At 50.1% G+C, this 27,473-nt stretch overlaps 1 protein-coding gene across 5 annotated transcripts in view; it reads right to left on the bottom strand.

Annotated features, from left to right (window-relative positions):
- Positions 1–3,221: 3,221 nt before the first annotated feature.
- The window catches only part of RBM33 (RNA binding motif protein 33), a 127,124-nt gene continuing 102,872 nt past the window's right edge, over positions 3,222–27,473 (bottom strand). For 4 of the 5 annotated variants that reach the window (XM_035029866.1, XM_035029867.1, XM_035029868.1 and 1 more), the window contains 4 exons: positions 21,674–21,880; positions 16,803–16,991; positions 9,911–9,999; positions 3,222–9,610 (listed from right to left, as the gene is read on the bottom strand). In XM_035029866.1, coding sequence (XP_034885757.1) covers positions 9,562–9,610; positions 9,911–9,999; positions 16,803–16,991; positions 21,674–21,880 — 534 coding nt within the window. In that variant the 3' untranslated portion in view covers positions 3,222–9,561. Of the gene's footprint in view, positions 9,611–9,910; positions 10,000–16,802; positions 16,992–21,673; positions 21,884–27,473 lie in introns of all 5 variants that reach the window. The other variant, XM_035029865.1, reaches the window with a different exon arrangement.

Below are 27,473 nucleotides of genomic sequence, written 5' to 3'. Positions count from 1 at the left end.
GTGTGGCTCCGGCCGCAGCAGTCGGATGGGGAGAAGTGGGGTTGACGCTGGGCAGAGTCCCTGGCCCACCCTCCTCTTGGGTCCGGTGGGGAAGTGAGGGAGGAGGAGCCTTGACTTCCTCTCTGCTTCCGAGCTTTGCTTCTCTGTCTGCAGAGGGGGAGGGTTGTTCTCAAGACCGCAGGTTTCCAAGGGCTCGTCCTGGGCCCCCGTGCTGGGCGTCTCTCCGTGATTAGGAAACCCGTCTAACCCGTGGGACAGAGCTGGGTGGCTTCCGCTGGGGCGCTAGCTGTGGGGCCAAGGGAAGGGCTGAGGCCCCAGACACTCTTGGAGACCGCGCTGGCCCAGTAACGGGCCGTGTGTTAGACAAGGAGAGAAGGCACGCTGACCCCAAAGCTTGGGGCCTGAGTGTCCTTAAGAAAGGAGCTGCCACCTACTGCGATGGGGGGACTGGGGGAAAGATCAAAGCTCCGCGTACTGAGTTTGAACCCCCTGCTGAACATCTAAGCGGAAAGGGAGGTCTGGTTGCCTGGGGTCACGCAGGGAGAAGGGGGGAGGTCCGGGGGCTCCCCCCTTTGGCAGACAGGAAGACAGAGCACCAGGAGGACCCAACCAGGAGACCAGGAGGCGGATCACAGCGAGGCAAGACGGAAGAGGTGTTGTTCTGGAGGCCACGGGAGGAACGCGGCCGATTTTCCTAAACTGAAGGGTCGACATGCGTCCTGAGGCGCTTCTGCCTCTGGCAATATGGGGCCCCTTAGAATTCTTGGCAAAGAAGATTCGGGGAAGTGTTGGGCTGACGAGCCAGGTCGGTGTGGATTCAAGAGGGAATTTTAGGGAGAAAACGCAGACAGCAAGAAAAGAAAGCCAACCTTGTCGGGCGAAGCGAAGGGGGTCTGCTTGCTAGTGGGAGACAAGGAGCTGCGGGCCGAGAGGAGACTCGGCAGGTGCGAGGTCTTCAACGGGGGGCGGAAGGGGGTGCAGCACAGGTCGGGGGCTGGCCCGCACAGGAGCCGGGACAGCGGGCGGGGGGGCCCTGTGGGCAGGCTGGCGGAGCTGGTGGCCGGCGCGGCGGGCGAGCTCCTGGTGAGGCCACCTGAGAAAGAGCAGGGACGACGTTGTGCGCGGTGCAGGGTGGGAGCAGAGAGGAAAGACGCCCCCACGGCTGTGACGGGAACTGGGGAGGACTTCCCTGGAGCCCCCGGGGCCCCAGCTGGGACGCAAGGCTGGAATCACGGAATCCGAGTCCTCCAGGCGAGCACCACGAGCCCCAGTTCCGGGAGAAAAGACAACGCAAAGCAGCGAAGGGTGCTCGAGGAGGCGGTGATGGGGGACAGCCCGCAAACCGACGCGGGGTGAGAGGGAGACCTGCCATTTCGCCCTCTCAGGACAGCACCGGGAGCCGCCTCCAGCCCAGACCCGGTGCCTCCCGCGCTGGCCCTACGCGGAGCCACACTCCCTACGCACTGCACTTCTCCTCGAGAACTCACTCTCCACTTTCTCCCTTCAGACTCACCTGTAAAATCACCTCCTCCAAAATACGGAAACGTGCGTTCTGGTGAGAGCGCCTGTCGGAGGCGGCGGACAGAACCTGCCGGGGGGGCGGACCCCTGCTGCCTCTCCTGGGCAGCGATCGGGCAGCCCTCCCAAGCGCCTGCCTGCCTGCCCGCACACACGCACGCAGACCCCTCCCCAACCGCCGGGGTGCAGCCCTGTGCGGGGACCAAGCGTGGAGGGAGGAACCCCTGAAGGAGCCCCCTTCCACCTAGTATCTCCCACTCGCTACCTGACACCGAGAGGCATTTTCAGCCCCATCTTCGGCAGAGATCCCATCACTCAAAGCCAAGGCCAGGTTTTAGACAAAGAACAACTTACCCATGGATTAAAACGGAAGAAACATGGTTTTGGCTTTCTTTAGTCACTAGCCATCTTCAGATTCTGATTTAGGGTTAAAAATTCCATTAGGTCGGATCTGAGAAATTAATCCAACCGCACAGACCTCTGATAAGCATCACTTCCTGCTCAGCTTTCCCCCCAATTAGCCTCTTCTCTTGCCTCCTCTCCTCCCCTCTCACCTCACGCCGGGAGAAGAGCGGTGGAATGTACCGCGGGAGGTCTTCAGCAGGAACATTTTTGTCAGTGAGGCCCTGGCGGGTGCTTGGAGCAGAGCCAAGGCCCTCCCGCTGTCCGGCCTCCTGCTCGCGGGGGCACCATGGTCATCCCCTCCGTGTTGGCCTTTGTCACTAGGATTCAAGTAGCCCACGCAGAGGTCAAACGAGAGAAGGGACCTCGGCCTTGAGTCCCGCCACAGGGGCCGGGGTGGAGAGTGACGGTCACTCCTAAGCTAGAACACGGGTGGTTCTCTTTCATGCCACGAAGGGCACGGAGACCTCAGTCAAGTGAGCCTCTATCACCCACACAACTCGAGGGACTGCCGGGGCCGGCACGGGGTCACAAGTTACCAACACTGTTTCGCTTGATCGTCACAAGATACGCCCCCTTCCCACAGGTGAGAAAGGCGGGTTTCGGGAGGTGAGGAGAGGTGCAGCCACTAAGCGCCTCCCGCCTGAACCCCGTCCCAGCACAGGGGTGTGCACGCCAACACCTGGGTCTCCTCAAAGATTTCCTGCAACGGCTGGGGCGGGGTGGCGGGTTATTTTCAAAAGACTTTGTTTTCAGAACAGACCGGACATTAGGAGCGATCTGTAGCAACATGGAGAGCACGGATGACGCAGGAAATGGGGTACGGACACCCAGCAGGGCGCACCGTGCGACTTCCCGAATGGAAACCGGGCGTCACACGCAGCGGCAGCATGTGGGCGTGACATTACGGATGACTGTTCTCCGGCTTCAGTGTACAAACGTCCCTTGAAGAGTTTTAACAATTATTTGTAATGCCTTAAAAAATATAAAAAGAAAATATAACTCGCCCACTTCCAACAAAAGAAACATACTGTCAGCTGAGACTCTGCAGACCGTGGAACGTGGCTGAAGACGAGCGGTCGCTCTGACCTTCCTGCGGGTCCACTAATTAGAGACCATCCCCAAGCCGATGCCTACGGCAGAGGGGGCACATCTGCGGGCCTGGGGACAACCCCCCACTCCTCAGGGGAAACACCACCCGGTCTCCCGCGGGGCGGTCGCAGTGCTGTCTGTCCACGTGGCTAAGACGAGGGACTGACCGCGTCTGAGTGGCGAGATCAAAGAAAAGCTACAGAACAAAAGCGGGAACTGCGAAGTATTTTATTAACACATCTTCCAAATTACAGTACAGTTCGAGACACGTCTTGGTATGGAATCACACAAACGATACACACACAATACATTTTTTCCAACCATGTCACTACTGTTCTTCACATATATTCCTTATAAAGCTGTCACAGCCTTCAGTGCACAGTGAAAACTGGGGTAAAGCAAGGCAACGCCATCTCCCACAACGGTAAGTGTAGTGTTTGGAAGAGAACGTGAAGGAGAGCAACCCAGAGGAAAGCAGTTCAGTCCTCTGGTGGTTTCTGAACTCTCAGTGCACTCCCAGTAAACACAGCGTCAGACTCCACCTCGGAGCCGGCAGAGACCGGCTCGGCAGCGCGTGCGCATTACGGTTAGGAAGGATCACAGCGAGAGCAGTAACAAAGGGTCAAACAGGCCGCCACTTCAGCGGAAAAATAGGCGCATCACAACTAACACTGAACTCATGCACAAGAGGTCCTGCAGAAGTAGAGGGTGAAAACAAGGGGGAGATTAATCACACGCTCCCCGCAAGCGGCACGACGCCGGCGGCTGGGGGGCCCCACACTCCTACAAGTCAAACTGCAAAATAATAGAATTCAGACGTTATTCTCTCCAACAGAGACCTGGGGGAACAAAGCATGAGTAAAAACCTGTCAAAGCAAAGGAGAAGATGCAATCGATTTTAAACACCGTGCAAAAATATCCACAACATTCTCGTAGCCACCCCCCCACCCCCACCCCGAGAGGAATTCTAAATGTTAAGACGGGACAGAGGAGCAAGAAAGAATGTAGCACCATCAGCAAACGGAGAAGTCCATCACCAAAGGCAGGTGGGGAGGAGGAGAAGGACATCCAGAGATGACGAAGTCAAAGAAAGGGATTTTCCAGAAGGGGAAAGGAGCCCTCAGTGGTGGCTGGTCGACGGGTTTGGGGAAGGAAAGTGCAAGAGAACAGAAGGAGGGGGGGGCACGCAGGCCCCAGAGGATGGAGGCGCCCAACACGGAGAAGCAGCTGGGAAGGAAAGATTTCAGGCTTCGCTGCTGTCGAACCTGGAAATTAAAGTGTAGAATTAAAGACGAAGACGGAGAGTGAAAATCCTCACAGAGGAAAAGCGATTCTGGATCCCATGCCTGTGAAAAGCAAAGATGGATTATCAACATGAAGTCTCACTCGCCCTTCAGTTCAGAGTATAAATGTGTGTTGCTGATTCAAAGACCTACGTTAGACAGTCTAAGGTAATACTGCAGGGCATAAAACTGAAACAGTCCCTTAAAAATCAGCTTCCGCTATGTGTGCCCTTATGAAGAAAACTAATTTTAAAGGAAAATCATGCTAAAAGAATGTCAGGGTCTACTTTCTAGAGTATATTACTAAATACAGAATATATTAAAATAGTACATCTGTGCACTCTGTGCAATGTATTAAAAATTTTAAACTACATTGTTTCTTTTTAAAGGGCCTGTATTTTTCTACATACGTTTTAAAATTAGCAAAATAAAACAGAGCAAAACACCAACATGATCTTTTTACATTTTAGTTGGTTAGAAATAAAAGGGAAAAGCAACTTCTCACTAAAGAAAGATACCTGCTCTACCTGCCCATCTTAATGAAAAGATTTCCTACCACAACACGGCACAGAAAAGAGAGAGTTAAGAGTTTTAAAAACATCCTCTAGAAAAGGCAGGTTACAACGTGTAAAACCAATGATCCTTCCCAACCATACGCTACCAGAAGAAGGTATACCTGGGATCCAATATGAATCAGTGAGTTTTGCTTTGGTTCTAGGACACAAAACCATGGGCGCTTTAAATGATGACAATTAAATAGGTTGCAAAAAAACCTTACACAAAATCCTTAGGATTTACTAGTGATTCAAGGCCAAATGCCTTTGGAGAGTTCATATTTACGAATGTCCAAAATAACACTTCATTTACAAGTTTTAAAAATAGTTGAAAAGGTTAATCGAAATGCTCATGAAACACAGTAAAATATCTAAACTTTCCCCTACATGATCTAAGCTCCTGTGGCTTCCTTCACGGGGGGGGGGGGGGGAAACAAGTGGCTCCTGGCCCCGTCTCTATCACCCGCCCCCTCCTGCCGTTCAGGAAATTCCCTTTTAGAATGATGTCACTTAAAAACTTGTAAAGAACCAAGGGCTACCTCTCAGAAGCGCCCCCAACTCCAAATAAATAAATAAAAAAGGTGGGGGGGTGGGACTCTACCTGACTAAAGGAAGTAAAATTAGGTCTACCAGTGAGTATGTGAAACCAGAACAGTCCTCCAAGCAGGAAGGGAGGAAAAATTCAAAATGACCCCGAGAAGGGCAGTGTGCCAGTCAGGGAGCCCAGAGCCATCTGCTGAGGGCAGCGCAGGCTGACGGGGGATGCAAGTCCTGTCGGCGGGGCGCGGGGGCTCTCTGAGGAACTGCGAGGGACAAGGAGGCTCGAGGGCGCTCCAGGCACTGGGCACGCAGGCCTCTACCAAAACCCGACCGTCCGCAACAGGGTCCCTGTCAGTCCAGCGGTCTACCAGCATGGTGAGCTTACCTTCAATTAAATAACAAAGAAATTAATTAAAAAAACAACAACAACAAAATAAACAGAACAAAACAGAAAACCACAAGCCAAAAAAAAAAACAAAGAAAGAAAGAAAGAAAAAAAGAACGGAAATGATAGGTTCTCAAAACCAACCCTCTGAGCAAGGCCCTGCCTCTGTGCATCTCCACCCGATGGGAGCCAGTCCAGCCTCCTCCTGAGGAAGAAGAGCTCAAGGCCCAGGCAAGGAAGGGTGGCTATCCCTGACGGGTGGACACCCTCCCGTCCCCCAGCGACAGCCGTCTGCGAGCCCACTCTCCCGTCTCCCAACATGACTGGCTGACTCCTCTTAAAAGAGTCTGTGTGTCCAAAGTTCATTATAATACTCATTACAACTCCTCATTCTGCAAAGCTCTCCTCCCCACCCTCTCCATCATTCCTCACTCCGTCCACCCTGGACAGCTCTCCCAATCTCCTTCCACGGGCAACAAAGTCTTCTGTTTGCAAACTGAGGAAAATGCTCTTTGAAAAAAGACCCCTGGGTGCAGGATCTAAGCTGTCACAATTTAGAAATGCTACAGAACCAAGCGCCAACAATTGTTTATCCAGGACCATTACAAATCAAAAGAATGACCCAAGAAAAGTAGTTCTTATGAAGACCCCCCAACCCCTCCAGTCCCCCCTGGGGCAAGGATACCGGCACCTACTTATGATGCTGCCTGCCAGAAAGGGGGGGAACCCCTCAACATTTCCTTTGGGGAAAAAACAGGATTTCTCCTTTAGAAAAGTATCAGTAGAAGGACTTAACAAAGTGGCCGGACCAATGGTAATGCAAGGTTATGCTCAGATAAGCGGCTACGTGATCTTATATTACAGCACAAAATCAAAACAAGACAATGCAAAAAGAAAAAGTAACTTGGCTCCACATAATCACCTATTATGTTTACTTTATGCGATATATTGATATTTACTGACTTTAAGCTTCTTGAACTTGGGAACAAATAATACACAGGTCAGGATAAATGTATTGACTTACTACCATCTTTATAAAAATCGAATATACACACAAACACATCAACAGTTATGGAACTGTATCCATGTAACTCTGATAAGACAACACAAGAGAACTAACAAAGAGCTAAGATTGTTGCTGAATTGAAAGCATTTCCAATAACATTTTAATTTTAAAAGGTCCGTATTTACATAGTATGTTAAATGCTTCTGCATCTCATTTTAAATGCATGATAAATAAAGAACAAAGATAATGGTTGCAACAGATCTTCCAAGAGGGTTCAGCTGACGGTGGCCTGATTTCTCTGCGGAAAGCGCACCGACCACGGCAATAACGTTCCTTTCTAATTCTGCTTCTTTCCTTTTCCACAGTCCCCTTCCAGGAAACTAAGCCTTTGCTCCCGGGCCGGGGCGGGGGCGGGGGCACCGCCAGGGGCCGTGCCCAATGGCTGGGCGCACGGAGGCGGCGGCGCTGAGCCTTCTAACCCCCTGGCCCAAGGCCTTCAAGACCGTCACAACAAGAGAAAGCTTCCGTGTGTGCAGACAGTTACGGACACACACGTCCCGGACACCCGTGTCCCACTAGACAATGCCAGCAGCAGACCTGAGAGGAGCCACAGGTCCGTCTTTGGCAGCGGTGCCCACGTAGGACCGATTAGTTTATCGGCACTAACTAGAAGAGAGCGTGTTTCTGTGCCTACTTTCCGGACACCAGTGCAGCTCTTTGGTGTCAAGACCACAGCACAGACTACCCCATCTTAGGCATCAGCTGGTCCTCGGTGATAAAGGAAGTCCATCAACTGAAAGCCTGCGCACCGCCCCGCATGGGGAAGTGCTCTGAGCTCTCGCAAGGAGAGCTTCCAGGCTGCCAAGCTCTTCGCTGCAGTGCAGCTCTTGGCGGACTGAACCAGATAAACTACGCTTGTAAATCCACGAGCACATCCGTATCTACTTGTGACAAGAGCGGGCAGGCGCGCGGCCCTGACTGTGGACCCTCCACCGGGGCGGCAAGGCAGCCCTGGCGCGTGACACGGCCTTCCGCAGCGTCGTCAGGGCCTTCGGGAACCAGCGGGGCCGGGCGCCTCGGCTGGAGGCTGTTCTAGCGTAGCCTAGGAGTGCCTACTTGTTCCTGGCCCCAACATCTTCTGAAAAGCAGCCATCTACAACCACTGCATCTTCCGGGCTCTGACCGCAGGACCAACGCTGCAGCAAGCCTCACGGGGTCTGGACACGCCCCTCCCGTTCAGGTAACTTCAACTGAAGAGACACTAGAGAATGTCACCTTTGGGAACAAGGCAACACAGGTTCCCAGGGCCTGTGTCCCAGCCCCCCCAGAAGGCGGAGAGGCGGGGGACGCCTGGCCGCGGGGGCTTCGGGGTCCACGGCGGGTCTGCGCTGGGCTACCCGGAGGCATTAGGTGGCAGCGGGCTACTGCTTCCTCTAATTCTACTATTAAATCTGACAGGAAATCTTAGGTATAAAATACAGCTAAAAAGTCAGAGTATGCCCTAGTATCTAATACTTGCTCAAAGAGCTCACTCAGGTCCACATTAGTATAAATCCACAACAGTGAAATCTCCTTCGTGAGCAGAAATACTTAATAAGGCACTTTTTTAAACATTTGCCCAGAATGAATTTTACTAAAGGGTTGCTTTATGGGGAACAAGTGTCTCACCTAAAGGAACCTACCCAGAACTCCTCAACCAGGCTCACTGGCGCTACGAACCCATGTCATTTCCACGCCGGGCTTGGCGGTCCCTCAGGCCACACTCCACGAGGGGGGACCTGCTCCTAGTCTGCGGAAGGACGGTGCAGCCCTGCTCCAAAAGCCTTCCAAAACAAGGAGTTAATCGAAGCAATGATAACCAGGTTCCGAAAGAATGTCATATGTCGCCGAGCCAGGGACACAAATAAGCCCCTTTGGGCTGCATTTAAAAAGAGGGAAAAAAACCCCACACAGGTCTGTTCAAGCTCCGGGCCGTCCCTCCACCTCGTGCGGTAGATATGTGGTGTCGCCCGCCCGGCAGGGGACTCCGGAAGGGCTGCAAGGTGGCAGCGCTACGGGCACCTTCTCTAGGCCCGGGGAGGCGGGGCGGGCCTGCCAGGACCGCTGCCTGATTCGGGAAGGGTGCCAAGGGGTGGGGAGTCCCGTCTGGAGCTGGGAGCACACAGTCAGTGCTTTTGGAGTATTCACAAGAAGCAGAATCTGCCACACACTGGCACCGCTCCCAACCACCCTCATACCCTGCTTTCCAGGGTATGCAACTGTCAATCACAATCACCCACATTTTCATCTACGTTTTTCCAAGAGCCTTTTGAGGGCTTTCTGAGAAGACAGCGCAAGTTACGCTTGGCTGGGAAAACAATTGTCTAGCCTGCACTGAAGATAAGTGCAACCATTATCAAGTATTCTTTGTTGTGAAAAACTACTTAGAATTGGTGACGTTAATGTTCCTTCCTGAATCTAAGTCACTGTGATCGACCACACAGTACGATCACGAAGAACGATGTCTACATGCATTGTGAGCACTTTGAAAACAAAAGCAAACGAAAACTGTAGTTCTCTGTGGTGACAACAGAACGTGAAGCAGTCTAACAGCAAACCCCAGTCCGCCGTGTCCCCAAGTCCAGCTCTGCGGGAATCAACACTGGGCCGTGCGGCGCTCCACACAGCAGTTACGCAAGACTGCGGACGGAGAGGCCTGCGCTTGAGGGGATCCTGTGCTGCAGCTCCCTCGGAGAAATCCCACAGCGCGGGCAGCGTCAGGTCAGCGTCTCCTGCTAGAAATCACTCAACAATCAGGGCCACATTTATGTGGGACAAATCTATCATGTGCCTGTGGAAATGCAAACAAACAGTCAACATCAACTGAACTCCACACATCAGCAGTCAACTTAGCAAGGTACAAGAAAACTACAGTGGTGGGTCCGGATTAACAAAATTAGATAAAAATGCAGACAGAGAAGATCAATACAGAAACGGGGGGCTGATGACCCACATTACAGAAGGGTGCGCCGTGTGCGCTCTTTCCTACGGCAGCAGGTGGGCACACGCACGCGGGCCAGACCACAGCTGCTTTGGCGGAAAGGCTCCCACCCACTTCCACAGCACCCTGACCACGGAATACACCGGCTACCTGTGGAATTTCTGTTGAAATGCTAACGCATGAGCTGGTTCCTTGAACTTAGCTATGGCTTTCCGTTGCTGGGGAAGCATCTGTAAACTCTAGAGGAAGAAAACAGAAATGTTTTAATATCATGTTGTACATGCTTAAAAAAACCCCAAACACCCAACATATTTATACATTAGCTTTAACACAAAATTCAAGTCCAGGCTGACACTTGGATCACTGAGGAAAATTCTATCTCCCTAGCAATTTTTCTGATCCAGATAATCTATCCCAGAACGGTCATTCCCATGAATGGCATGGGAGGATTCCCAGCCTGGTGTTTGTCCGGCCATGTGAGCCACTCAGTCTTCTCCCTCAACCTTCTTTGTGAGGCCCGGTGGCAGACACTCTTGGAGAGTCACTTCCTGTCCACATGCCTTTCTGCCAGGCAATTCTCTGCAGGGCCCTCACTCAACTTTTTAAAAGAGCAATACTCATCACACAGGAGGAAACTGCTGTTTAGCAACGGGACCCCACATTTACCACTGGGGTAAAATGAGGCTCTTCTACATCTAGCTAGGTCCCAACGAGGCACAGCTTCGCCAGTGGTGGCTGTCGGCACAATCTGCTCACATTTTGTACTGACAAGATGATTACTAAGTGACACTGCAAATTAAATCTTCAGGAGCTAAAGCAACCATTCCAGAGGCCACTACTCTCTGCAGCAAAAACCAAGTTAGTTTGGGAAGACGACAGGCGGAAAGAAATGATCCAACAAGTGAAGAGAATCTTACTCGTCTGAAAGGCAAGCACTGGACAGAGGTATCTCATGCCTGGTCCTCACACCTGCCCGGAGGAGGACCCGTGGCTCTGAGTTTTCCCTGAGGCCTTGCAGTTTAGGATCCGAGGATTCCGCAGAAGCAGGTCAAAGGTGGAGACCTGTGTGATCTCTCAGCCATTCCCACTCTCAAGAGCCTGATGTTTCCCAAGTATCCTGGTGATGGAGCCAGCCCAGCACGTGTATCTGGGGCACCGTGCAGGCTCTAGCCTCCGCAAAGGGCAGGGCACACGGCAGCTGAGGCGGGACCCTTGCTCACCCCAGGACACACTGCCCCAGGGAGAGCACAGGACTCGATGCCTCAGTGTTTGGGCTTCTGTCTAGTGAAGTAGGGCAGCCAGAAAAAAAAACCTGATGGTAACACATGACCTTTAAAGTGTTGACCTATGAGACTATTTAATTTTAAAGTATGTGTCAAAGATCTACAGTGGAAACACATGGCTAAAAATACCAAGTACTCTTCATTTTTGTAACCACAGAACGTCTATCAGTTAACACAACTAGGAGAGCTCTAAAAAAGGAGCCACCTTCCCCAAAGTCACCTTTTGGCGTTTCACAAAGAAATAAACCATTTCAAGTCTGCCAACTACATGGCGCTAAGCTGTGCACACAGACCCCTGGAGGACGAGCAGTCAGCCTGGGGGCTGGGGACACCGCCCCGACCTGACCACGGACCAGGAGCGTGGACGCGCAGGCAGTGGGGGCGGCCCCTTGGGCAGTGCTGAGCTGGGTCCACCCGCCCACTGTGCTGAAGCAAGCTTAGCAGAACACTAGATTCCTCCTCTTCTTTGGGATATAAAAACCGGAAGACGAATTTTCTTGACGATTTCACTTATCATTAAATTAACAGCACACCTAAAGCGCCATAAGGTGGTCTTTAATGATGTCATCGACGCCTCCTTCTGGGCTACACCCTCGGCAAGGCAGCTTCCCTGGCCTCGGACGCACGCCTCGAGTACCGGACAGAGGCCCGCTTTCTCTTCCAAGCCGCCTGCCTCACCTCGCTGCTCACGCCGTCCGTGCCTCAGCCCTGAAGGAGTTCCGGTTGTTGCAGCTGGAGCTCGGTCATCGGGTGGGGCGGGGACACTATGGGCGAAGAACCGAGCCTCGGTTCGCGGCAGAGCCAGCTGCAAATCCCACCTCGCCCTGGAGCACCCGCACAGGGCCCGCTGCTAGGCCCTTCTTTCTGGTCCTGTGTGCCTTTGGCCTGCTCTCCTTCCCCTCCAGCCACAGCGTCGCAGGCGCCGAGGGCCAAGAGCGGCGCCCCCACGGTGACTGCGGCCAGCACTGGGACAGACCTCATGCACGCGTCAGAAGACTTAGCTAAAGTCACCTCTAAACCTTGAAGAACTGTATTAGGAACAGACAGGAAAAACTAATTTCTTACTGGCATGCAGGGGGAAAGCACCCCAACCTTCATCCTGACTTCTCATTTTCAGATGTGAGACCACTTCACTTCCTGAGAATAACTGTGCCTCTCTAAGGAGCGAAATGCACGATGAAACTTCGGCTGGCAGCTGCAGCTGCCTGCCACCCCCACGGGGCCGGTCCGCTCCGCCTGACACGCAACAAGGCGAGCAGTGACAGGCTCTCCAGCCTGCGGCTGGATTCCAGAAGATGTCCATGTCGCTCAGAACCCCGGCCTCCTTCCCCAATTAGGAAAAGTTCCTTGTCTTTCTAGGAAGTGCCTGTGTGTGTGCATACGGTCAGATAAATGTCACAGAGACACTAACAGGGTTCTGCCGCTCTGAAAATCTGTTTAGACTCCTTCCCCTCCGGGGACGCCTGGCTGGCTCAGTCAGTTACACGTCTGCCTTTAGCTCAGGTTACGATCTTGGGGTCCTGGGATCAAGCCCCACACCCCCCTGGGGCCCTCCCCCCCAACTCCTGCTCGCTCTCTCTCAAATAAACAAAATCTTATAAAGATAAACGAGTAAGCTTCCTCCCCCAGCACCTTCAGTGATTACTTCAAGCCAAGCATTGTATCAGGTGCTTTAAACGCAAGTGAAACTGCTTGGGAGCAGCCCCCCTGCAGCCCTGACCCAGACGCCCGCGGTGGGCGCCCCTCTGAGGCCAGCCGAGAGCCACGGAGAGCGCAGAAGCCCCCCGCTCCCGGCCCGTGCCGCCGACCTGTTCTCCTCTGTGCCCGGTAGGCCTGCGTCCCCACACGGCGGCACACGGCACCGATGGCAGCAAGTGTGCCCTGCGCGGCGGGCAGCCACGGGCTCCCACGGGCTCCCACGGGCTCCCACGCCTCCCAACGCACACCTGCCGCTGCTCCAGTGCCCAGCCGGCGTCGTTCCCAAAGTCCCGGGGCTCCGGCTCGCCCACCTGGGGCTCCGCGTCCCAACGCTGCTCGTGCTGATCCCGATGGTCCCCTGCCTCTCCCCTCGCTGCTGTCCCAGCCTCCTTCCGCTGCACACACCTACCCTGCAGAACCCATGCAAGCTCTTGGAAGAGCTCTCGGGCTGTCACACTGGCTCCTGAAAATCCGTTCTTCTTTTCAGTTCCTGACGGTGTTTTCAGGACTTTTTTTTTCCCAGTGCAGGTTCAGATCATGTGTCCACATTGCTGTTTTCTTTACACCTCGTGGCGTGGGTCTGTCGTCCGTCTACGCTGACCATACCTAGTGCTTTCTTTCCCAGATGTCCTCAACTACTACAAAATGACTGAACTGCTTTCACTCGAGATTCAAACCTTTTCTATTTCACCGACCAGACCTCCTTGGTGGCTCAGAACGAGATGTATCTTCAGAGCAGGTGAGACTCCCCCGACGTGAGCCTACCTCGCAGAAGCGCCCAGAGGGGCCCCACCTCGCTGCGCAGGCTGAGATGCACTCCAGAATGAGACACACGGGAACCGCAGTGTCAGGAGGCAGTGGGCAGACTCTGTGGGTCCCGGAGGGCTGTTCAGGAGCACGCACCATCTGGGCCAGCAGCCCCCACTCCGAGAGCACACGCAGACGCTGGGCGCGCCTGCACCTGCAGCTCGTCTCGTCCTGTCTGGCTCGCTGCCCCTCAAGGGCGACATGGAGGCTGCCGTCTCTTCCTTCCCCCGAGGTTTGCCAGGGCATGACGGAGAGCTACGAAGGAGCAGGGTAAGTTCTCATGTGGGTGACGAGTGTCTGACGGGAGGAGAAGCGCTCTGTCCGAGAATTACACACCAAGAACCGGCAAAATCGGGACTTGCCCCGAAGCCTCGTCTCAGAGCCGGACGCCGGCTGCACCCCCGGCTGCAGGGTGAGGGCCCCATGCAGCGTCAACAACAAGCTGCCCGGGTCCACCTCTACTCTCGTCCCAGCTCAGGAACGACTCCCAGGACTGCCAGGACAAGTGACTACAGAGGGCGGCGGAGAGAACGTGCACGGCACGGCTGCCCGCTTATGTGGGCGATGATCACAACGGGGAACCGGCCGCAGAGTCCCATTAAGTGATTTCAAACATTCTGCTTTTGTGAGGAAGCCACTTTATTTTTACACCATGACATTTTATTGATTTATAGGATAACAAATTTTCTTCTTGGCACCATTTTAGGCATAACCTAGCAAACGGGGAAATAAAGACAAGCAACAAAGCCACAGGTGTGCTAACCAGCTTACTTCCTGACCCGAAGAGCTCCGTTGGCTTCTGCGTTTCGGGACGGAGCAGGAGGTCAGGGTCACTCCTGCGGGAAGCCAGGCAGGTCACCAGGGGGCAGATGCCTCCCGCTGGGTCTGGGGACCGAGGCACGGCCTTCTCGCAGACTCAGACTCGCACCATGGCTGCTACCGAGTGCCGCGCGGCCCTCTCCCCTGCAACTCTGAACACGCTCCGGTACTCTTCCCGCCGTGGCTACCTCCTGCTTGTAACGTGTCTACAAAATCCTTCCGTCTTTCCTTACTCTGTGAAGACTGAGTCCATACAGGACTTTAACACGGACTTTCTAGAGAGGTCTCGGAGTACCGTTTAAGGGGATAGCGCACTAATCTGAGAGAAACGTGGCCAGCTCGTCACAGTGCACTGTCACCCTCAGAAAGCCTCCCAGATTTCACAGCTCACACGCCGTCGCTGTGATTTTACAAAGGGCTAGACACCACCGGCTATTACACCAAGTGGACGCTAGGTGGCGCCAGAGTCCAGGGCACACAGAAGCTCCGCACAAACCTACCTCCCGTCAGGACCGCAGAAGGTTTGGGTTACCAAGCGCCATCCTTTCTCCAAGTCTATTCATACTTAAACCGTAAGTGAGTCTTGTTAAAATGTGTAATCAATATCACTCTTTAGCTATCTCACACTCGCAGGGACGTGTTACGTTGTTTTATTATTTTTTTTAATTAAGAAACTTGACATTCTGTGAATGTGGTGTTTAAAAATTTATAAACTCCCCCTCAAAACAATCCTATGGGACTAAGACTGGCAAGACGTGAGCACTCTGCTTTGTTCCCCCCAGGGTGGAAGAACAGGCCCTTATCTAAGTGCTAAATTCATCATTCCACAGGGGTTTCTCCAGGGGCAGATGGAAGCTCACCTTCCACCCCATCTTAAGGGTAACTGATGGAACCTAGAAAATTCATTCTCCTCCTCCTATAATCCAACACTGTTTTTGTTTGGCTTTAGGTTCCCTCAATCAAATTTTATTTATAACATACTGATCTCTAATACTTTTCAGAACAAAAAAAGATAGGCCCCAAATGCAAAATTCAAAATTCAAGTCTCAAGGTGGGTTAAGACCAGAGTTAGGTGGCTTAGCAATGGCTCCAAGCAGCCCATGACCCTGCACCGCTACTCAGACACGGACCCTGAAAACCACATCCTGGCTGAGGACGCTCAGAATTATCAAGACTATGTGTGAGGAAGCAAAGCCACGACCACCAGCGGATCACGTGTGGAGGGCGGCCAAGCTGTCACCCCCCAGCGCACATGGAGAGAGACTGCCCGCGAGCCCTCACGGAGAACACCAGTCCTCAGAACTCCTGGAGTAGGCTCTGGTCTGCTAGTCCGGACTCACTGTGACTGCAGCCCAGATTCTCCACCACCACGTGTGGGAGTCTCAGGCCAGGATGAGCACGCATTAATGCACCTACAACACTCCAGTGTTGCCCTGCTCCTGCAAGTCTGTCCCCATCGCGGTGACCCGCGGGAAGGGGCTGCCGGCCCCACGTAACCGGCACTGGTCTCTGCCGCACCACCGCGCGATCGACTGCACTGAACACGGAAGCCCAAGTGTTAACTTTCTGTTATGACACACAAATAGAAACTGACCCTCACCATCTCCCTAGGAATCCGGAAATGAAGAACAGGGTGGGTTTGGGAAGGGCTTTCATCCACTCCTCACATTTAGAGACTCTCAACAGTAGACGGATTTCAAACATGTTAAAAATTGTCTCAACTCTAGTCTGATGTTTCCCCATTCACTCATGCAGCAAGAGGCTAGAAAATCCCCTGAAAGGAAAGCACGCAGAAATCTGATATTCACACTCCACGTCTCGCCCACGTGGGACCTGACCCAGAGAGACCAGAGGCTCAAGGAAAACCAGGTCAACCCGCTTCTCTGCTGGTTGACCTACAGGACTCAAGAAGATGCAGAGACCAGGGGTCTGAGTGGAGAATTCTGTTTACTGCAGAACTGGAGACAATCTGCAGCCAGCTCAGCAGAGACTGTTGAGCATTCAGAAATAACCCGTTGTAAAATAAAGAGATCAAACTATAGTCTACGTTATTTCATGTTTGTAAAATCTAAACCAAGTTTCATAGTTGTTAACATGTGAGCTATTTCTGGAAATTATGGTTAAGAAGGCTAAATGCTTAAAAAGTTTTAAGTTACTACAAACAAAAGTGTGTGACAACAAAAAGTATGTATGTACAGATGCCTATGTAAACTTGAGGAGAATAGGAGGACTTGGCAAAATCATTTCATAAGTCTCGTAATTGAGCACCTGAAAATTTCCAAATAATCTAACTCTAAGGCAAAGTTCTGATAGGGCATGCCCAGGAAATAAAATACGTCTTTCTTCTCGAATGTACTATTTTAACATGAAGTAACCAACACAGAGGGAATTTAAACCGAGACCTGAGTCTTGCGGAAGGGCCTCAGGTGACGCACCTGAATGGGGCCCACTGACATCAGTAGGTTCTTCAGCTGGACATCAGTGGTGGACGAAGAAAGGCCTTCAACAGACACGACACAGGGCTGAGGCTTACACTCCACCACTCGGAGGTTCTGCTTGTTTGGCATCAGGCGTCCCCGGCCCATCGCTCCTGCCACGCCTCGGCCTCTCCCGTGCATGAGGACCTGGCAACAGCAAAGTATGATTTGACTTTTAAGCTTTGGATTTTCTTCCCACAGCTGCTAAGATTATACAAGTGGGCAACGCAACTCAGAATCCATTACAATATACCACGAGCTCCAGGATCCTCTGTACTTTTCATCCACTACCAGAGCAGGGTTTAATGTTGAAGTGAAACCATCCCAGCAAGTCTGGGTGGAGGCAAAGGAGGGAAAGAGAAGAGCTAGGTGTGACTCTAGGTCCATACCAAGTGCAATACGGGTAGGCACTTGCAGTGTAACCACTGTTGGCAGATGAAGCAGCAGGATCAGAGGGGCTGAGAAACTTGTCTGGGTCTCGTCCTAACAGCCCCAGAGCCCAAATTTCTCCCGGCGTACTCCAGGCCACATCCATGGGGACTGGTTCCACCACAAGCCCCAACATTATGGACCCAAGTCTCCTCCTGACTCTGTGAGGCTGGCACCCTGAGAAATCTGAAAGGCAGGTTCTGTAGCTGGGGTCACCTCGCAGCTGCTGCACGTCACCATGCCACACATCACAGAGCTTTAACAACACCAACAAAATCCAAGCCAAAACAATGCCCGTGTTCCCCTCCCCACCACACAGCGATGATGTCCCTGGTCTAAAGCAGGGCCCAGACCTCAGGAGATTTTTAAGTTGTCCAGGGGTTCAAAACCAGTCTTTTAAAGAAGAGGAGACAGCTGAATCTTTCTGGTATTTTCTAATTAGAAAATTAGATAAAGCACCAAGTGCCAAATGCTTTCTCTAAAACAAAACTCCTCCTCTGCAGGTCAGTGGTGAAATGCAGGAGGCAGGTGGAACTGAACAGCACCAGGGCTTCCAGACATTCTAACCCAAATTCTGCCCTAGAACCTGGGTACAAAGGGACAAAAATGACCCCCTGTTCATCACAGAAAAAAAGGGCAGAGAGGAAGGTAAATGGAAATCAGAACGGAACCTTTGCACATGAACGGGCACCAAACAAAGGGAAATGCATACAAAACATTTAACACTCCCCAGAAGGCAACAAAACTCCGCCTGGGAAGTGAGTTTTTGAAAAGTGCAAAAGGGTATTTCAAGAGAAGTCACATTGGAAAACACATCAAAAGGTGCATGTAAATCACATCAATAAGATAAAAACCATACAATCATTTCAACAGATGCAGAAAAAGCATCTGACAAAGTATAACGTCCATTCATGGTAAAAACCAACAAAACAGGTCTAGAGGGAACATACCTCAACATGATAAAAGTTACATATGAAAAACCCACAGCCAACATCATACTCAGTGGGAAAAACAGAGCTTTTCTCCAAAGATCGGGAACAAGAAAGGGATGTCCACTCTCACCGCTTTTATTCAACACAGGACTGGAAGTCCTAGCTACAGCAATCAGAAAAGAAAAAGAAATAAAAGGCATCTAAATTGGTAAGGAAGAAGTAAAACCTTCACTATTTGCAGATCGCATGATACCACATACAAAGAACCCTAAGACTCCACCAAAAAACCACTAGAACTGATGAATTCAGTAAAGTTGCAGAATAAAAAAAATCAATATACAGAAATCAGTTTATGAAACAACATAAAGAGAAATTGAGAAAACAATCCCATTTACAGTCACACCAAAAATAAGATACCTAGGAATAAACCTAACCAAGAGGGGAAAGACCTGTTCTCTGAAAACTATACAACACTGGTGAAAGAAACTGAAGATGACACAAAGAAATGGAGAGACATTCCATGCTCATGGCTTGAAGAACAAATTATGTTAAAATGTCTATAATACCCCAAAGCAATCCACACATTTAATGCAATCCCTATCAAAATACCAACAGCATTTTTCACAGAACTAGAACAATCCCAAACTTTGTATGGAACTACGAAAGACCCCCAAATAGTCAAAGCAATCTTGAAAGGGGAAAGCAAAGCTGGAGGCGTCACAATTCCAGACTTCAAATTATATTACAAGCTGTAGTGATCAAGAGTATGGTATTGGCACAAAAACAAGACACCTAGATTAAGGGAACTGAATAGAAAACAGAGAAATAAACCCACAACTATATGGTCAATTAATCTTTGACAAAGGAGGCAAGAATACGCAATGGGAAAAAGAAAGTCTCTTCAACAAGTGGTCTTGCAAAAACTGAAAAACCACATGCAGAAGAATGAAACTGGACCACTTCTTACACCATACACAAAAATAAAGTCAAAATGGATTAAGGACCTAAATGTGTGACCTAAAACCATAAAAACCCTAGAAGAGATCACAAGGCAGTAATTTCTCTGATATTGGTCATAGTGACATTTTCCTAGATGTGTCTCCTGAAGCAAGGGAAGCAAAAGCAAAGATAAACTACTGGGACTACATCAAAATAAAAAGCTTCTACACAGTGAAGGAAACAATCAACAAAACTAAAAGGCAACCTACGGAATGGGAGAAGTTATTTGCAAATGACATATCTGATAAAGGCCTAGTATCCAAAATACATAAAGAACTGATATAACTCAACACCCCAAAACCAAACAATCCAATTAAAAAATGGGCAGAAGACATGGCCAACAGACATATGAAAAGACGCTCAACATCATGAATCATCATGAAAATGCTAATCAAAACAACAGTGAGATAATCACCTCACACCTGTCAGAATGGCTAAAATCATAAACACAACAGCTGAACTATGGAAGCAGCCCAAGTGTCCATCGAAAGATGGAGAAAAAATATGTGCTGTATGTATATGTGTGTGTATATATATATATATTACACACACACACACACACACGGAATAGTACTCAGCCATCAAAAAGAATGAAATCTTGCCATTTGCAATGATGTGGATGGAGACAGAGAGTATTATTCTAAGTGAAATAAGTCAAAGAAAGACAAACACCATGATTTCATTCTTATGTGGAATTTAAGAAAACAAATGTACAAAGAAAAAAAGAAGCAAACCCAGAAACAGACTTTTAACTCTAGAAAACACACTTGTCAACAGGGGGGAGTGGGTGGGCGGATGGGTGAGACAGGTGACGGGGTGAAGAGCACTCTTAGCACAATGAGCACGGGGTCATGTATGGAATTTTGCTGAATCACTATATTGTACACCTGAAACTAATATAACACCGATGTTAACTACAATGGAATTAGGAAAAAAGAAGTTGCAAGTAAAACTGGCTGGAAACCAGCAGTAAATATTCTTATGTTCTGGCTATAATGTCAGAATATTAATAACAATATTATTATTAATGTATATTATTTATCATGTATTATTATTTTTTTTTAAAGATTTTATTTATTTATTTGAGACAGAGAGAATGAGAGCGAGCGAGCACATGAGAGGGGGGAGGGTCAGAGGGAGAAGCAGGCTCCCTGCCGAGCAGGGAGCCCGATGCGGGACTCGATCCAGGGACTCCAGGATCATGACCTGAGCCGAAGGCAGTCGCTTAACCAACTGAGCCACCCAGGCGCCCTATCATGTATTATTATTAAGGTGTATTCCTTATACACCAGGGACCATGCTTTTTATATGCATCTTCTTATGAAATCCTCCCAAGAGCCCACATGAGCTAGGAAACATTGCTGTCCTCACTTCATAGGAGAGTAGACGAAGGTTTCAGATGCACACAGCTGTACGGGGAAGGGGGCCTCTAATGTCTCTCTCCTCATGTATCGGGGGACAGCCCCTGACTGAAGCTGGTTTAGACCTGAGCAACCTTCAAAGACTGAAGTTAAGATTTAATGTCTGTCTTCTGTTGCAAAAGGGGAATAATTTTGTTTGCTCCTGCATCATCAAGTGCTTATAATACAGACAAAGTCATTTAAATACTTCAAAGACTCAGAATGGCCTTCATATTAATACTATTACTACTTAGTATCAGTAGAAGGACAAGCAGACAGGAAGAGCTAATAGACTGCAGAGCTTTCTAGAAGAAACTCAAAAGCAGGTGTTGCCGCCCTGCTTCCTCCCTTGCATAATTCCACCAGACAAGGGGCATCTGACTTATACACCAAAAGGAGATTTTACTGTCAGGCAGAGAGGTGAAGGCTCTGGGGAAGCAAAAGAGACAGCTCCCCTACCAGCTGAGGGGAAGGGCGCCCTACTACAGGGACGTAACGGGAGAAAGTGGACACTCCTCTCCTAGGGAAGGTTTTAAATTCAGTGCGCAAAAGGAGAACATGCACCTCCACGGAAGGCGTTCTGGATGCCCCTGTCTCTTATGACACAGTCAGAGTCAGAACCCCTTCAATCCCCTGGGCGAAGGAAGGAGGAAAGAATCAGAGTCAGGGCCACTTTCTTCAGACAGGTCCTTCACCCCCAAAGGCCTCGCTTTCCCACTTGTGAACTGGGGTAACAGCAAGGAAGTGGCTGAGCAAACGTCTCCGACGGGGATCTAGGAGCACAAGGTCGTCTCCAGGGCACGGGGCAGAGCTGCAGAGAACAGCCACACCCCCGGTTGTGCGGTCTTTGCCCAACTTCTCCCATTACAAAGTCACGAGAGGAAAGTCCTTTTGTGAACACATGAGCTTTCGAAGCCAGAACAAAGGGGATTACTGTTCATTTATAAACTGACTTGAGCCCTCCTACTGTGCGCCGTAGGCACTCCCGAGAACCGTCCAAATGCCGACCGCTGTTAACTAGGAGAGCATCTACTCGTTCGCGGCGCTCGGCCGAGGTAACAGGCAGTACCTTCTTGGCCAGATGGACTCCCTGGATGCTCTTGATGCCCGGAGGGCCGGCCGAGTGCACGTGGGACGCCACCGGTGCGTGCTGGGGCTGCTGAAGGGCCCCCTTGGTCAGCGTCACCTTGCGGGCGGGCTGCTGCCTCACTTCTGGGGGCTGCGGGAGCCGCTGGGGCTGGCCCTCAGGGTGAAAAAAGCCGTCGCTCTCTCCTCCCTGCTGAAACAAGGCAGCGTGCTGGTCAGTACCTGCTTGGCCGGGCGGCCGTCCCCGGCATCGGGGAGTCCGCCTCGGTTAGTGCTCAACCGAGAGCAAAACTATTTCAAACAAGTGAAAAACCAAACCTGTCATTTCACTAGAGCCACTAAGGAAATTTCTCATCTGACACTGCTTGGGTTTTAATCATATTTTTGAAATTTAAAACATGAAGATCTTTAATTACTGTATCCACTCAAGAGGTCTGTGATTAAAGTGCTGTTTAGCCCAGTGAAATACTGCTTAACTTTAAAAATACTTCACACTCAACATGCATTTGCCACTTTCAAGAGTGTTCTTGTTAAAATCTGACCGTTTGCACGGGCAGGGGTTTTAAACTTTTAACCCGTCTTCCGACCTAACGCAAAGTGGACTGTCCTCAGGACGCATCTCACTGGCTGTGGCCGTAGGCCCTGGGGACATAGCAATGACCCCTGGTCCTCTCCCGCCCCCACCCCGCCTCCCGCTGAGACACAAATGCCTCACCCTCTCAAGTCAGTGACTCAGGACAGACTCGTGGGCCCTATTACAGGCTTTGCAAGGATCAGAAATCTAACCTTTTGAGTTTTACTAACAATCCCTTGTTTCTTGACCTTAAAAATTGTTGAATTTCTTAAAAAGAAAACCACAGGCCCAAAATGGTGTCACTTAGAGCTCCCAAACTGGGGCTCACGGAATAATCAACCTCCCCCAGAAACGTGGTCTTCGTTGGTCAGTCAGGAAGTTTTCGATCAGCACTAAAGAGCAGGCCACAGGGGCCCTGTCTCCTCTGCATAAGACAAGCACTTTCCCCCTAAGGGAGAGCCACCTGCCTGAAACCATCCTTTTCTTTTGCCAATAACTTTCTTGCCCTCTCCTCCTTCTATAAAAATCTCCCGTTCTGTACACCTCCTGGGAGCCTCCGCTGCTTGCTGGATGGGATGCTGCCCAATTCACAAATCGTTTAATAAGCCAATTAGATCTTTAAAATGTTCTCAAACGTTTGCTACTGAACATACTCAAGCTGTACTATTTATGTTTATGATACCACCAAGCAGCATAAAAAACCTCTCCGGATGGTGCTTGTTCAGTTAAGTGCAGCGTCTCTCCAAGAGAGTAGCGGGTGACCAAGAAAGTGTGGACAGCAAGAAAATCCTATCTTGCCCTGCTAAGTTACATAATCTGAGCAGAAATGGATGCCTGCAAGTGGACAGTAAGATTCTGATCTGGACAGCACGAGGCTCCACTCCTCACGCCCACAGGAGGTCCAGCGAGCGGTCAGTGAGCGGCCTGCTGAGCTGCACCAGTGTTTCCAAAAGGAGCTGGCTGAATCAGCTCAGCAGCAGCCTGTGGATTCTGTGCCTCGCTCCCCTCTATACTTATCTTTTAGAGACAGTTTAATGGAATGGAGTGAAGGGACAGGGGCTGGAGCAAGATAGGTGTAGATAAGATTTGTGTAAAAACTGCCCAAAGTAATTGGGACCCAAGAGAAATGGGATGAAAACTGTCACCTGTGGCAGGGCTTCTGGCTACGGCAGCATGAAGGGGATGGCAAATCCCCCTCCCTCCCCCCCGCAAATAAATATCTGACAAAACCATCCAGAACAAGCACTTCAGGTCTCTGGGAGTCAACGAAAGTGAAAAGAATCAAGGACCAGCACCTACTCCTGAGACCTGGCGTGCAGGGCCGCAGCCCGGGCCGCCACGGATGGCAGGCCTGAGAAGCCTCAGAAGCAAACTTGGGGGGAAGGGAATGAGGAACGCCCACCAACCTGTCAGCCCGGGGCCTTTCTGGAACAATAACAGACCAGCCAGTAATCGGAAAACCACGATGGGAAATCCTGGAAATCAAAGAGCTCCAAAAGGCCTAGGTAAGTGCCAGGGAGCCAGGGAAGCTCACACGGGTAGGGAGTGGGTAGGGAGGACGAGCAGAGGGGGGCTCTGAGGGCCAGTGCCCACCCCCCCACAAACCACTGGCTAATCTCTTCCTGAATGACTGTCTGGCCAACCAACAAGCTATGTAGCAACATGGTCAACCCCTAGGAAGCCAGCTAAGAAATGGAGTAATAAAAAAACTCATCAAAAAATATTCTGAACTGAATAAAAATACAACAAATCAAAATCTAGGGGATGCAACTAAAGAGTTATGTCAGAAAGGAAAAAAAACTTGAAATCAATAACCTGAGCTTTCATCTCAAGAAGCTAGGGGAAAAAAGGGAAATCAAACCCAAAATACGAGGCAGGAAACGATAAGATCACAGCAAAGAGCAATGACACAGGTAAGAGAAAAACGAGAGAAAAATCAATGAAACCAAAAGTTGCATTTTTGAGATCAACAAAACTGATGACCTCTAACTAAACTGATCAAGAAAAAGGGAGAGACAGGGCACAAATGACCAAAATCAGAAACAAGAGAGCAGAGGTCATCACGACAGGCCCCACCAAAATGAAAAAGGACGTCATGAACAACTTTATACCAACAAGTCAGGCCGCTGAGGTGAAACGGACAGACTGCAAAAGAAATGCAAAACACCAAGACGGATTCAAGAATGAGGAGAAAATCTGAAAATCTGAGAAGACACTGAATTGGTAATGAAATTACCAATTTCATTCACTGTTTCAGGAAGAAGAGAGGAGGAGGAAGAACCTTCCCACTCATCCTCTGAGGCCGGCACGACCCGGAGAGAAACGCTGAAGACCTCACAGGAGAGGAAAGCCGCCAAAGCATACCCTCACAAACGTACGTGAAGAAAGGTCCCTACCAAAATATCAGCAACCTGACGCATCCACACAGAAAAGGGACCGCGCCCCATGCCCTAGCAACACTGACCCCAGGAATGCAAGGCTGGCTGGACACTGCAAAACCAATGAATGTTACCGAGCCACATGATCGCCTGCACTCGTGTAGGAAAAGCATGCCTGATTAAACCTCTCTACAAACGAGGGACAGAAGGAACCTCTGTCAACCCAGAAAGGGCATCTACTACAAATGGGCAGGTCACATCATGCTTGGTGAAGACGAATGAGTGCTTTCTCCTAAGGACCACTTGTATTCTCATTGCCCCGACTGGTCAGGGACACTCAGTTTACCTACCAGTCACCTGGGGAGAGTTCTAATCTGAGCCATCCTGGGCTTTAATCCAGAATCCATCCAATTAGACCCTGTGGAGCTGGGACGCAGAAAGGAACGTATTTTAAAGGCTCTGTGGGTGATGGCTGTCCAGCGAAGGCTGCAGATGGCTGAACCAGACAGGGGTCCCCCGTGCTCGGACTCTGTGCGTCCATCAAGTGCATTACCACCGCCAGCTGACAGTCACTCCGACCTCACAGAGGAAGACCCCCAAATGACAACGGAAGCACTGTGGGAAGATCACCATCCACAGAAATGTTTAAGATGCTAGTCTGTGTTTCTGAAAGCTGTCCCACAGCTCTTCCACCCAAGGTGTGAGCTGGTGCCCGAGCCAGGCAGGGGCCGCCTACTCTAGCTGCATAATGTTTCAAAGTCTTTACCTTAAAAAGCTATGTGACCTCTATTTTTGGATATGCTTGAATTCTTTTCTTTGGGGAGGGTGCAGGGAAGGACAGAGGGAGAGAGAGGGGGAGAGAGAGAATCTCAAGCAGACTCCACACCCATTGCAGAGCCCGACACAGGGCTTGAGCCATGACCCTGAGAACATGACCTGAGTGGAAATCAGGAAATCAGACACTTAACCGACTGAGCCACCCGGGCACCCCTTGCATTTTTCTAGGCCATAAAGTTCAAACATTTAAGGACATATACCACATATCCTCACCTTTCTCAAGAGCCAGTGATCCATCATTTATTAATTCATCTAAAATCCTGAAATTCTGTTAGTATAGGATTCACAGATCTCCTATGCATATGTTGAGTCAGGCAGTCCTTAGTAACATTCCTCTTTTTCCTGGGAGCTGACACTTCACACTAAGCCCCAGGCCCCACAAGAGGCTGGGTGTTAGGTACAGGCAGGCCCAGCTCAGCTACACAAGAGTCTACCGACTGACTCTCCAACTTCCACCCTGTTCACCCATGTGAATGAATGAACTGGCTAGGTACTGGTTAGCTCTATGGGAAAGCCTTCCATTGTAGGGACTTCAGGGGTCTAAATAAACTCCCTGGGAGCCTACCCGACGAGGTAAAAGTTCAAGGATCCCTAGAGCATACACTATCCTGCAAGCATCCACAGAAACCAGAGGTTGAGACCCTATCATCCTGTTTTGCTCACCAAACCAAAATTTCTTGTATACATCAAAGGTACTGAGGTTACCTACTGAATGAATCAATAAATAGTGCATCAGACTTTTAAAAACTGAGTAGTTCTCAATGTGCTAGAAAAAAGATGATAGGATCAGGAACTCTAGGTTACAGCCACCGCCAATTAGTACACCGGTATTTACTCAATGTCACCATGATACTAAAGAGGCCAGCTTCCAAGGCCACAGCACTGTCTTGTGCATCAGAAACGATTATGCCACGTTGCAGAACAGATAATTAGCCGGTATGAACAGCCTAAAAGGGATGATGTCCATATATATCATAGACAAAAAGAACAAATATTGTCATGATGTTTTTATTTAGTAAGCCGAAGCTAAAAACATGATCTAGATAGTGAACTTTAATTTAGAAAGAAGAGCTTGCACCAAAAGTTAAGATATTATAACTTGATGGGGCGCCTGGGTGGCTCAGTCGTTAAGCGTCTGCCTTTGGCTCAGGTCATGATCCCAGGGTCCTGGGATCAAGCCCTGCATCGGGCTCCCTGCTCGGCCAGGAGCCTGCTTCTCCCTCTCCTGCTCCCCCTGCTTGTGTTCCCTCTCTAGCTGTCTCTCTCCCTGTGTCAAATAAATAAATAAAATCTTTAAAAAAAAAAAAAAAGATATTATAACTTGACTATTTTGAGGGAGACAATGTGTATACCTATTTGGATGACAAATATACAACACTGGAGATTTGATGGTTTTTAAACTGCGAACTGAGTTGAGAATATAAACATTTAGCCAAGAAACACTCCAAATAATAAAAATTCTCTTCATTGTTGTATTGGGCAAGAGACTGGTGGTAATTTACTGTAAGAGGAGACGCTAAAGTCAGATAAAAACCCTGAAAAACAAAGTCCTGAACTTTCATTTCCTTTCAAGAAAAGTTTACTTTTTAAAATAGGCTTGATCCCCAAAGTTTAGGAAAAACAGGTACCACAAAAGCCTCTCCTTTCCTCATTTGTGAAGAGAAAAACTTAACTTTCCTTATGTAGAGTGGAGTATGAAAGCTTGTGACACCAAGAAAGGGTCCCAGTCATGGTGTAAAGGCCTCTTTCAGGGTTTTCTAAGAAATCACCTGAAAAGACACAGTGATGACACCATTTCTGTGGATCTGCACCTCTTCTCCTACCGCTCTGGCCCCAGGGCACAATCTCTGGGCTATGGGGTCTCTGTCCTCCTCCCCCCTGCCTGGTCTGCATCCTCAGAGGCCCCCACAGCACTCTCCTCCCCCGGGGCTCCCAGGCCTGGAAGCGCTTTGTGCTTCTTCATACAGTAATCGCCACTGCTGTTCTGCTCCCGT

This window comes from Mirounga leonina, unplaced genomic scaffold (genome assembly GCF_011800145.1).
Source record: "Mirounga leonina isolate KUSES-001 unplaced genomic scaffold, KU_Mleo_1.0 Mir_321, whole genome shotgun sequence".
In the NCBI taxonomy this organism is placed as follows: domain Eukaryota; kingdom Metazoa; phylum Chordata; class Mammalia; order Carnivora; family Phocidae; genus Mirounga; species Mirounga leonina.
The sequence above is the reverse complement of the archived record's forward strand: the minus strand, read 5'-3'. Positions and strand labels throughout refer to the sequence as shown.